Here is a 12,299-nt window from a genome sequence, read left to right as displayed (position 1 = left end):
GGGAGGGAGGGGGGGAGAGAGAGAGAGAGGGAGAGAGAGAGAGAATTTTTTTTTCTCTTCACCAGGACAAAATAAAAACTCCAAAGGCATGACCACAGGGACACCCACCTCTTCCAGCCACACCCTTTCTGCCAAGAGTTACTAGCAAATTAATCCCTGTCAGGGGATTAATGCACTGATTAGGTTAAACCTTTTATACCCCAATCATTTCATCTCTAAACTTTCTTGCATTGTCTCACACATGAGCTTTTGGGGGCCACCTAGTAAGCTATACCAAGCAGTCAACATAAGATTAGATGCTCAATTGGATTAATTAATGGGCAGTAGAGTTAGAAAGAAGGCAATTTACATAATACTAATAGTTAAGATTAGCATTTAGTGGCTGGGGTTGTGGCTCAGAGGTAGAGCGCTCGCCTAGTACGTGCGAGGCCCTGGATTTGATCCTCAGCACTACAGAAAAATAAAATAAATAAATAAAGTAAAGGTAACGTGTCCAACTACAACTAAAAAGTAAATATTTTTTTTAAAAAGATTAGCCTTTAGTATGTGTCAGGCACTATTCTAAGTATTTTATATATGCTAAATGATTCAGTTTTCCCAGAAACCATATGGGCATTAAGGTATTAAAAAGAGAAGTGAGCTTTCTATCATTACACAGTAAATAGAAGATCTTGGATTTGAACACAGCCTGTCTTACTCATGAATCCACGGGTCCTATAATCCATTCACACTGGACAGATCAGAAATATTGAAAATACTTGGTGATAGAGTAGAGCATATGTATGTTGAGGAATATAATGTTGAGGTCTCTGGTTTGATGAACTGACTGATATAAATTTCCTGAAGCCCCAGAGACATTCCTTGACTACCAGTATCATTTGAGCAGATATGCTTAAGCTTTTACAATGGTATGTATAGATTTGGGACTAGATAGGGATGCCAAAGGTGACAGTGTGTTAGAAAAGAAAATAACTTATGTATGAGGAACACAAAATATTGAGTTTAAAAAGATAGGATAAAGACATAAAAAAAAAGATTGAGAAATTTGCTAAAGGCTACTCAAAATATACAGGAGCATTTAACAAAGGGGATGGTCAACTGGAAGAACTGCAGATGAGGGATCTCACAAGATAAGAATCAAAAGCCTCTACTGGATTTAGCAGCATGGCAGCATTAATGGTGGAAAACACCAGAGCAGAGAGTTTGAAGAATGAATGAGAGATAAAGAATCAGAGAAGGATGGCTATTAAGGAAGGTGAAACTAAAGGCATAGAAAACAGGGAGGTCAAGGAAGTTAACAGAACATATTTTAATGTTAGACATAAAAGCATATGTGTGTGTTTGTCAGAAAACCAGTAGAAAGGGGAAATAAATGGAGACGAATAGTGACAGAAGTTCAAATTCATAAAGTACAATGGTAATTATAGAACTTTCCCCAATCTCCAAAGTATAGCTAATAGGAGTCCAGAATTTGGCTTTTGATGTTAAGCAGCAATGGATCTGCAGCTTCTTAGGGCCTTCTCTTTTTTTTTTCTTTTTGCTTCTGGTGGTTAGTGAGTCAGAAGCTATAGATCCATTGCTACCTTACATCAAGAACCATTTACTGGACTCATCTCGGTTATTTTCTAGAGGCCAGGCACAGGATTAAGAAGACTGACAGTTGAGGAAGAAGGGGTAGACAACTTCAATCTTTTGAAATCTCTATATGTTGACCCTCATCTATGTTTTACTTTACTAATAAACTGCATAAACTGAAGTAGCTTGTTCGTTAATTTTAGTCTTGGATATATATAAGTCAGAAAAATAATCTTTGTGATGTGATGGGAAAGAATAAATCACGAAGCAAGATCTGGAATTTGCCTACTTAGCGATGGGTACTTGAGACCTAAGATGAGGAATAGAGATCCCTATATAGCTCCAGAAATATAAAAAAGGATTAAAATCATTCATTTGCATATTCATTTAATTGTGCATTGAATTCTTATTCATTATACAGATATATATTGAATGTCTGTTTCATATAAGTAATTTCTTTGGACAAAAGGTTCACAGTAAAAATGAAATGGAAAAAAAAATAAAGTGCTTGTGTTCATGAGGCTAAATTCTAGGGGAAAGAAGTATTAATCAAATACATACATAATAATGTGCATGATGTGTTATCATATTTGATAAGCACTAAGTGGGGTATCATATTTGATAAAAACTATCAATCCTTCATCTATAAAATTTGAAAACAGAATTGGTGTTTTGGATAGGAAAACAGTTAATTTCTTAAAATATGTTTTTGTTTGTCTATGAAACAGATATGAAGCAATTGTTTTAGGAGAGACCACTACATGTACCATAATCTAGGGTAGACAAGCACTATACCTGATGATACATAATTAGCCCTCAAAAGTGGTAACTATTATTACATGCCATATATGTAACAGACTAGCATATAGTGTTCAATTAATAAAGACTTCTTAGAAAACAATGACCATAAACTTTTAACAAATTTTTCTTTTTAGTAATACATAGAAATAGAGTATATTTTGACAAATTTATATAAGCATGGAGTATATTATTCTAATTAGGTCCCAGTCTTTGGGTTGTACAGGATGTGAAGAATCACTGTGGGTGTATTCATGTGTTCATAGTAAAGTTATGTAAGATGTATTACACTGTCTCTCCTAATCCTGAACCCCCTCCCTTACCTTCATTTCCCTTTGTGCTGAACTTGTGTTCTTCCCCTGCTCCTTGTTGTGTGTAAGTATTCACATGTCACAGAGAATATTCCACCTTTGGGTTTTGGGGATTGGCTTATTTTGCTTAGCATAATAGTCTTCAGATCCATCATTTACTGACAAAACTCATAAAGTCATTCTTTCGTGGATGAATAATATTCCATTGTGTATATATACCACACTTTCTTTATCCATTCATCTGTTGAAGGGCCCCTAGGTTGCTTCCATAGCTTAGATATTGTCAACTGAGCTGCTATAAACATTGATGTGACTATTTCACTGTGGTATAATGAGTTTGAATCCTTCGAGTATATGCAGAGGAATGGGATAACTGAGTCAAATGTAGTATGAATTCCAAGTATTATATTCTAAATTGATTTCTGAGCAACTTTGAGAAAAAGAAAATTGGTGTGCACTGTGAATTGATAGTCATTATAACTAGATACAGAACCATTTAATAATCAGAAAGCTCCAGCCATCCAAAGGAAGAGGGAAGAGAAAGGTGACTTCAATAAAGTACAAAAAATAGTTGCCTGCTATGGAATCTGCCTACCTAACCCCTTCACTCACGTCAGAGGGCTTCTTGGTGGTGGCAATATTGTCAGTTTGACTCTGTAATTCTACGTCATGGGAGGACTTTTCTGTGAATTTAAGGTTATATCCACAACCCTTGCCTATATTCACTAGATATCATAGTTAACCCAATCCACAAGTGTGGCAACTGAAAGTCCCTCCAGACACTGTCAAAATCCCATGGAGTCAAATGGTCTCCAGGTAAAAACTACTCCCACAATGGAAGTCAGAGAACTTTCTCCGGTCCCTTACCTACTTAGCAACTTTTGTAATTCTAACCTAGAATCCTGTAAGAAACCTGATATATTTTCCTAGATGTGTGCTCCTGTGAAACCCTGGTTTGCTTAATAAATATAATATACCTTATTAGCTTTATTCAGAATTTTCTGTACATAGGTTCTCCATTTCCTATTCCATTCTACCCCACAAATACAATTGGTTTATCAAATCAAAGGGGATAGACTGCTGGAATCAAGATATGGCTGATATATAAACTATCATTGCTTTTATCAGGTTCCAGAGAGATTAGATCTCTTTTACACAGTTTCCAGGAAAAAATAATTTAACTGCGACAGCAGAATAGGGTCCATTTCTGGGAAGACATATAAGAAGGAAAAATATGTATCAGATGAACATAGAACTAAAAAAAAATCAAGTAAATGTACGTAAATAAAAATATTGAAGAATATTTCAGCACAAAGTTAGAAAAACATAAAGATTTTTGGAAAATATAGGGAAGTTTCCTTTTTTCCAGTTCCTTATCTTTATTAGAATAAGCAGGCACTTTGTTACTCCCCAAGGATATCTCCTTCACCTATCTTTTTCATTAATTTCTTTTAACTGTCCTCTGCATCTTCCAGTTACATATGAGAAGAGTTAAGAGCAAAACCTCATTAAGAGTTATTGATGGGAAGACTATCAACAACTGTTTCAAAACATTAGTATTATATTCCCATCAATATGTGCCAAACCCTTACCTAATTTTAGGAAAATGTAAGGGGTGACTAGACAAATATTTGTTATTCACAATGTACTTCAAGTGAATTAATTCCTACTGAGTGGCTAATCAGATCAGTGAATTAGTGTGTGCATCCAATGAAACATTTAAATAATTATCCAGAGCACATTTTTAATTGAAATAGGAAAAAGGAAAGAAAAGAAAAACCCCAAACCCAAAATGCAAAATGTAATTTGCATTACATTTCATCTAAATTGCCTAAATTTATTTCTCATAGTATATTAAAATGGACCTTTATTGTTATGTAAGTAATTTGATATGTGCTGCTTTGATTAACATGCTTTATGGAAGAGAAAGATGCTGCTTAATTAACGTGAAATGGGAGAACAGGAACAAGGAGGTTCAAGGAGCATCTTTCAGAAAAGTAAAAGGATGATGAACAAGAGAGGAAAGAAAAGTGTAGCTCTGTAAAACATCTGTTTATTCCAGGAAAGAAAAATCCCTAACCTTGTTATCCCCATCCAATTCCTTTAAGTGATTTCAGTGAGTGTAGCAACAGTTCCCTTACCGCTATGCACAAACAGTTACTTCTGGCTTGAACTGTTTGCTGGGAGACAAATATTCTCAAATAACTAGGTGGTCAATTTCAGTTCAGCCATGAATCTGGCCAATTCCAGGTGGTTGTGGAGTGATTAATGAGGCATCCAAAGACCCCAACCTCAGGCGACTTCCATGGGAAGCAGGGATTTAGCAAGGCGTAAAAGCAGAAGATGGCTGGGCACAGAGCCTGCTTCTCCACCACCACCACCACCACCACCATCTTTGCCCATACAGTTGTTCCAGCTGCCAAAGGCTTTCTGGTTGCCATGGCAACTCTGCGGCTCTGCTGGGAACTCAGAGCAGATCCTCTGAAGTTAGATACCACACACTGGAGCTCAATAAACGCCACGGCAACTGGGAAGGATGAAGAGAACGAGGACCACCCTCCTGAGGCTAAAGGAACCTTTCCACAATCAGAGTTTTGTTTTTGTTTTTGAAATGAGATAGTTTCTTGCCTGCCATTAGTGTCATCCTTTGGTGCCTGGCGGGAGGAGCTGACTGTAAATCCTGTGGCCGGGAGGGGATAGGAAACATTGTCACCCGGAATGTGACAAGCCCTCTCACTCATTCATTCAATTACAGATTCAGCATCTCCCGAGAGCTCTTTTGTGCAGAGCACTGGGTCAGGTACGAGGTGTGCAAAAAGACGAGGCACCGCCCCACCTTCAAAATAAACAAATGATAATTAACCGAAATGAACCGAATTCTCCCTAGCCCTGGGGTGGGGGTGGGAGGGACAGGCGCTGCCTGCTTCCCCCTGATCTCTCTTGGAAAACAGATTCAGAAGCCAAACTCAGGAGAGGAAAAGAGGCATTTTCTCTGAAACACACAGGAGGGAAGGCTGGGGACTGGGCGGCAGGGGAGAGGGAGGCAGTCTTTCCCTAGGGAGGAGGTCTGTCAAGACCACTCAAACGTTTCTCTGCGGCTGGGAGGAAGTAGAGGTTTATTTTCTTTTAGAAAAACGGAGCCCTTTCCCCTACTGGGCTCGGTTTCTAGTAGGGGAAGCTCCGCCCCTCTGGGTCACTGATTGGTCCAACTCTTTTTAAGATAATTTATGCCAGCATCCTCGGGATTTGATTGGCTTCCCGGCTTAGTTCCGCTGGGAGTCGCATCCTACCTGGTTAGGAGGTGTATTGCCCTTCCACACTCTCCCAGCTCCTACTCTCTGGGCTGCTGCTGAGGTGGGAGGCAAAGTCCTGGTTCTGAGATTGGGCAGTGTTAACAGAAAAAGAGATCCTGATGGGTTCTTGTAAAGCTTTTCTCTTCTTCCCTTTTCTTCTGTGGAGTCAAAGTAGAGGGGTGAGGTTGATGTTCTTATTATTGACCCTGCATTTGGGAAACTGGTAAGTAAATTCAAAACTTAAAACTATTTTTTTTAACATCTAACTCTTTCCCTGTATTTCTCTTTCTTTAAAAGAAATCATTCTAAAGAAATTGCATTTCCTGGGGGAACATGTGCAATATTTACCATCATTTTATCTTCTGATTGTATCTGCTCACTCTCAGCATGAAATTAGCTTATTTCTGAAGCACTGAGATTAGTTCAGTTGCTGCTTTTTTTACTTCAAGACAGTACAAACTAGTAAAGGTTCAGTTACTGGGAAGGGGTGTGGAAGAGTAGAAATGACTTTGCTATTAAATTTAATGAATGAATGCCATTGATGAACTTTATGGATGATTCTGCATTTTAAAGACAGAGCTGTCTCACAAACTTCTTAACAGCATGCATGGTTTGTTTGTTCATTTTTTTCCTGTATACTAATACTGTTTTTCTTCCTTATTATTTAATAACTTTCTGGAATAAATCAGTGTTTTATAAGATTATAAATCTGGCTAAAATCTCTATCAAGGTTGAAAATGTGTAAATTTCAAGTCAGAAGTGACCCTGTATATTTTATTGAAACCAGAGTTGAGTGGGTTTTATTTTAGTTGGCTGTCCACTAGCAATTACAAAATGTAAGGTGATATGAGTATCTTGGCTGTATGTGTGCATGATATTACCAATCACAAGGCTCAAGCCTAAGAGGAACAAGATTAGGCGGCAATAGCTTTCAATGAAAATTTGAAGTTATTCTGGTAAGGAAATGAAATGCTCAAATGTCATATATGGATCATTTGAAAGAATAGAGGGTGAAAAGAATTAAAATGTATTCATTAAAAAACATAGGCACTATATATGTCTGGTCCACAACACTAAGATCATGTAACTTATTTTAAATAAGTGTATATATTTAAAGTTATATTATTGTATTATATAATTCCTCTTAGAACTTGACTAAGGAACTATGAAGATAGAAACATGTCTTTAAAACTGTAGCATCGCTAAAATGAATTATTATTATAATTTTAGTGTATAGCTAGAGTATTTGCTTTTGGCATTACAAGCAGATAGAACAAATACATTTTCTTTCAGAAAATTGAGATTGGATTAAAGTATAAGTAATATCAGCTTTACTGGAAAATTTTTTGTCATTTGGTATTTTCCTGATTTCACAGTTTGTTTATATATACATTTCCCTTAGACTGTCAAATGTTCTATATAACAAACATGTTCATCAATGAATCATTCCTTATATATGTTGCATCATGATGATTTATTTCTTTGACTATATTACAAAATTTTATAGAAGCTATTCAAATAGAACACACATCTTCATAGTACTACAAAAGTAAAGGCAAATTTACCTAGTGGTTTTCTGAAGTAACAACCTGTATACTCTTTCTGTTGTTGTAAGGACAACTTTCTCTTTCAATCTAACAGGCAAACCACTTAGGAAAAATCATGTTTTCCATTCAAGAAATCCTTTAAATAGTATACTTTGTTTTTAAGGATATTTATGTTAAAATAATTGCAATTGGCTCCTAAACTCCAGTTTCTCAGAGTTAAAGAACTCAGTGGTGTAGTGGACAAGGCACGGGCTTAGCAGTCTGAATACATAATAATGTGTGTCAAGCATCTATAACCTGTCTGGACTCAGTTGCTTAATCTAAGAAATGAGGGATAACCGTAGGCATTTATGTTTCCAGTGTTGGCATTCAATGCATGTAAGATTTGAACTGAAACATCAAATGACTCAAGGGCTGCTTCACTAGTTTATCTTAGTAGTTCTCAAAAGGGAAATTTGTAAATGTGAGTCCCATATACTTTTTTTAACCATGTGCATGAGTGGCTGTTACACAGTTTGATTGATAAACAATTCATTTTATCATAATACTAGAGATAAACTGCATTATTCCATTCAATGAATATACATTAAAAAACAAATCTGTTGTTATAATTAGCTCTTAGAGCCTCATGAAAGTTTATGCCTTCCATTTTTAAAGTAGCTAAAGTTATGCTGAACTTTTCATGCTTTTAATACTTGGAGATACTTGATGTTAACATGCATAAACCACATACAATCATATTTACCTTTTTCTTTCTTGTTCTGAGGGATCTTTTCAAAACTGACCATAGGTAGTTTTGTTTGTAAGTATTTTGATGTCATAGAACAAATAAATGAATCTTCACAATCATCTCAAATCATCTGTTTTTGAATTTGCCAAATTGGAAGCTACTATTTTCTAATTTGTGTATGGTACTTGGGGGCTCTACCACTGAGGTGCATCCCCAACCCCTTTTGTTTGCTTTTTGAATTTTGAGACTGGATTTCACTAAGGTTCCCAGGCTAATCTTAAACTTTTGATCCTCTAGTCTCAGTCTCCCAAGTAGCTGAGATTATAGGGGAGCATCACTGTGCTTGGCTAACCTTTGTTGTTGTTTTTTGGGGGATCAGGCAAGACAAGCACTCTATTACTAAGCCACATTCCCAGTCCTTGTTTGTTTGTTTAATTTCAAGACAATATCTCACTAATTTGCCTAGGCTAACCTCAAACTTGGGATCCTCCTGCCTTATCCTCCCAAGTAGCTGTGATTATGGTCATGCATCACCATGCCTAGCTGACTTTTTTTTTTTTTCCTGCTTTCTTGTGTGGTGGTGCTGGAGGTAAAATCCAGAGCCTTCTGCTGCTAGGCAAGCATTCTACCACTGAACCACATCTCCAGTCCTTATTGTTTCTTATATCTAATAAGATGCCAAACCATCTCTCTTTAATAGTTTTCATTAACACCTTCATTAAAACATTCCATTAATACTTTCTCTCTTTATTACTTTTCATTAAAAACATAAAGGAGAAACATTATATTGATTTTTATATTGGTAAACTGTGAACACTGATCCTTCTTTTATAGCTAAAACCTGTAGTCATGGATCCTGTGTTACATTCACCAGGAGACCCTATGGTTTCTGTTCAAGTTGGTTTAAATTTACTCAGCTTTCTTTGACTTCTTTGTAATGTTGAAAAAAAAAATCTAGCTATAAGCAGGTTTTCAAAAAGAGTTTAAAAAGCGCCTTGAGGTTTTATGTGTTCGAAAATGTAAGCTATGATCAACTTTGATCAACAAGTTATATTTTGAGACAATCTCAAGGAAAATACTTGTTTTATATTAAAATTTTTCCATAAATCAATAATCATACAGTGTAGCATTCAACTTCCCAGATGAAAATATTCAAATATAATTGCTTTTAAAATATACTTTAATGATATTTCTGTGGGGGTGGTAGTGAATGAAAGATTTTTCTTTAGTTGTCTAGATTTTTGGTTTAAATTTCTAATATACTAAAGATAACCAAGAAAACTTGAGAAGAAAACGATCCTCCATGATAATTACATATTTAAAGAACTGTGAGACAACATAATTTTGAAAATAAAATACAAATGTCATAATTGACAAGTCCCTTGTTTGTAAAGTCTTTTAAATTATCGAAACAAGAAATACCTTTCTTCAAGTTCATTCCATTCTATATTATAAAATGCACATTTGACTAAGTAATAAAAGGAAATGCTTGACATTTCATTCAAACACTAAATAGATTAATACAATATTTTATAGTTTCTTAAATGTGATTAAAATTGCCTTGGGATACAAGAATGAAGATGGAGGCCCAAAGAGGGTAGACAAGGAAGGATACAAAGTTTAAAAGTGGCTTTTGAGATATTGAGAAAATGTCATTACTTATAGGCAATGACTGCTATGAGGCAAGAGGAGGAATGAACTCAAATGGAGTAGAGCAGGCCCCAAGTGGAAAGCCTGGATTATACCATCAAATTTAAAATCTAGTTTCAGCTTTACCATTTCCCATTGGAATAATCTCAGCCAAGTTTTGAGGCAGAGAGTTTTTATTTGTCATCTATGTTTCCAGATTATTTCAAGACCAAGAAAGAAAATTTGTGCAAAGAACCTATCACTTACTGTTTTGTCTGAAAAAGGCAGAATAGCATATATTATGTAAAATCACAGTAGTATTGATCTTTGTTAAAGTGATTTTAAGTCCAGTAGAATGAAATCCTTAAATCCTTGTGTGCAATTTAATACCCTTAAGTTTGGGAGAGATCTCTCATTCATGTGTTCAACAAATGTTTATTGAATGCCTGCTGTGTGTGGAACCTAGTGCAATATGCTAAGCTTACAGTGAAAAGAGTACACAGGAGCACTACCCATAGGGCGCCTATCTATCCGCTAAGATAGAAAACATCTTTTAGTTAAAATAAGTAGATATAGCTTGAGGATTTAAATTCTTGAGGCTAGAAGATGCTGAGAACAAATCATGGCTAAGAAAAGAGAATTGAAGAGCCATAAGATTTCTCATCAGCTGTACTAGAAGACGATGGGGAAAATGTCTCTCAAATTCTTACAACAAATATCCAGCCTAGATTATGACATTTAATCAAATTTCCAGTTAAACAGGAAGGGAGAATAAAGTCCAGATACTGTAACTTGCCTATTTTACACATGGAAAAACGGGCAGAGATTTTTTGAAAACTTAATACTCATTTTGGTGATAAGTGTTGGATTCAAATCTCAAATACAAGTATTCTATGTCCAAAGCCTGAATTTTTACACTTGATCTTAGCCAAAAGGCCGAGAAGCGATAAAGCCTGAATTTTTAAAGGTCAAACCACTCAGATTACAAATACAATATAAATCAAAGCAAGTAGGCTTACTGTGGATGAAGGGGAAGAAAAAGGAAGAGAAGGAAAGAGAAAAGAAGAGACATAGGAGAGAAGGGTAAGGGAGAGGAGAGCCATTCTAGGAAGGGCTGGAAAAGGAAGGAAAGATAATGTAATTATCTTTTCATTGATTGAGGCAGAGTAAGTAGAAAAATCTACTCTACATATACTTGTACTTTCTTGCATATCATGTACATTGCTAGAAAAATTATTTTAAGAAAAAAAAGTTGGATCAATAAAATAAGATTATAGTATAAAGAATTAAAAGCAAGATTTTTGTGTGTGTAAGTAAGTTTTGTTGAGGAATGGCTACTTTATTTTAAAGGATGTTACATAAAATCACAGTTGAATTTATTATGCATATTTGTACAGTCATACCATAACCAAGCAGTGAATGTTACTTGAAGGCAGATTTTCATGCCACATAGAGGTCCTTTAACAAGATAATGGATGCCTAATCACTAGGTTTATTCAAACAGAAGCCTGTTAGCGGTTTCTTGTACTCTGTAGGAGGCAGATAAATTTATGATTTTCTTTCTATTTTTAAACATCTGAGAATTGAATTGTCTCAGTATTAAAATAGTTTGGAAAATCAAGTCTTGTGTTTCAGAAAATAGCCTTAGCTGCTAATGCATTCTGTAAACATACATTTAAAATTTGCCATTTATTCAGCAACTATTTACCCAGCAGTTTTTATGTAATAAGGTTCTTAGGACCTGCAGATTAAATGTTAAGCAAGATAAAGTCCTTGCCCTTTGTGTTTCTGTAGTACGAATAGGATATATATATATATATATATATATATATATATATATGACTTACGTGAGATGCACAGGACAGAGAAATCTGAGGCCTTGTTTCTGGTGAACTTAATTCTGGTAGTTTAGGTTGAGATGACTTATTAATAGAAATAAGAAAAGAGGTGAAATGTAAGTGCTACTGAGAATTCTAGATGAGGTGCCGTGAGAACACTAAGGAGGCTGCCATCAATGCAACTCTGGAAAAAGATTGTATGCTGTCAGTTGTCATATGCACAAGTTCAGGTCAATGTTAGTGAAGGGTGTAGAGAGACAGGTAATATAACTGTGACCCCTGGTCTGGTTTCAGAGTTTGGTAGTTTTTTGAAAGCTTTGTTCTCTGGTCATCTATTCTGTGGCATTAAAATAGTGACATCCTACTAAAGGCTATATAATTTAGTGTAATAGTGAAATTCTGAACTGTGGGAATCCTTTTCTCCCAGAAAACATGTACTCTAAAATTTAAGATTTCTCTTTATTTTTGGATAAGCATCAAATGACAAAGTAACGGAGACTGTGCTAAGCCATAGAGATATGCAATTAAACTAGATAGTTCCTGATCTTCAACCTATAGATAGAGTGGGAAGATCAGAA

The 12,299-nt window shown here is 35.6% G+C and overlaps 1 protein-coding gene and 1 pseudogene across 1 annotated transcript in view; one reads left to right on the top strand and one right to left on the bottom strand.

Moving 5' to 3' along the window:
• The first annotated feature begins 5,947 nt into the window (after positions 1-5,947).
• Positions 5,948-12,299, top strand: part of Gabrg1 (gamma-aminobutyric acid type A receptor subunit gamma1) — a 79,469-nt gene continuing 73,117 nt past the window's right edge. Inside the window, exon 1 of the mRNA XM_015481804.2 lies at positions 5,948-6,200. Coding sequence (XP_015337290.1) covers positions 6,097-6,200 — 104 coding nt within the window. The 5' untranslated portion in view covers positions 5,948-6,096. The remainder of the gene's footprint in view (positions 6,201-12,299) is intronic.
• Positions 10,627-10,831, bottom strand: LOC125611024 (annotated as a pseudogene).

This window comes from Marmota marmota, unplaced genomic scaffold (assembly GCF_001458135.2).
Source record: "Marmota marmota marmota unplaced genomic scaffold, marMar, whole genome shotgun sequence".
In the NCBI taxonomy this organism is placed as follows: domain Eukaryota; kingdom Metazoa; phylum Chordata; class Mammalia; order Rodentia; family Sciuridae; genus Marmota; species Marmota marmota.
The sequence above is the reverse complement of the archived record's forward strand: the minus strand, read 5'-3'. Positions and strand labels throughout refer to the sequence as shown.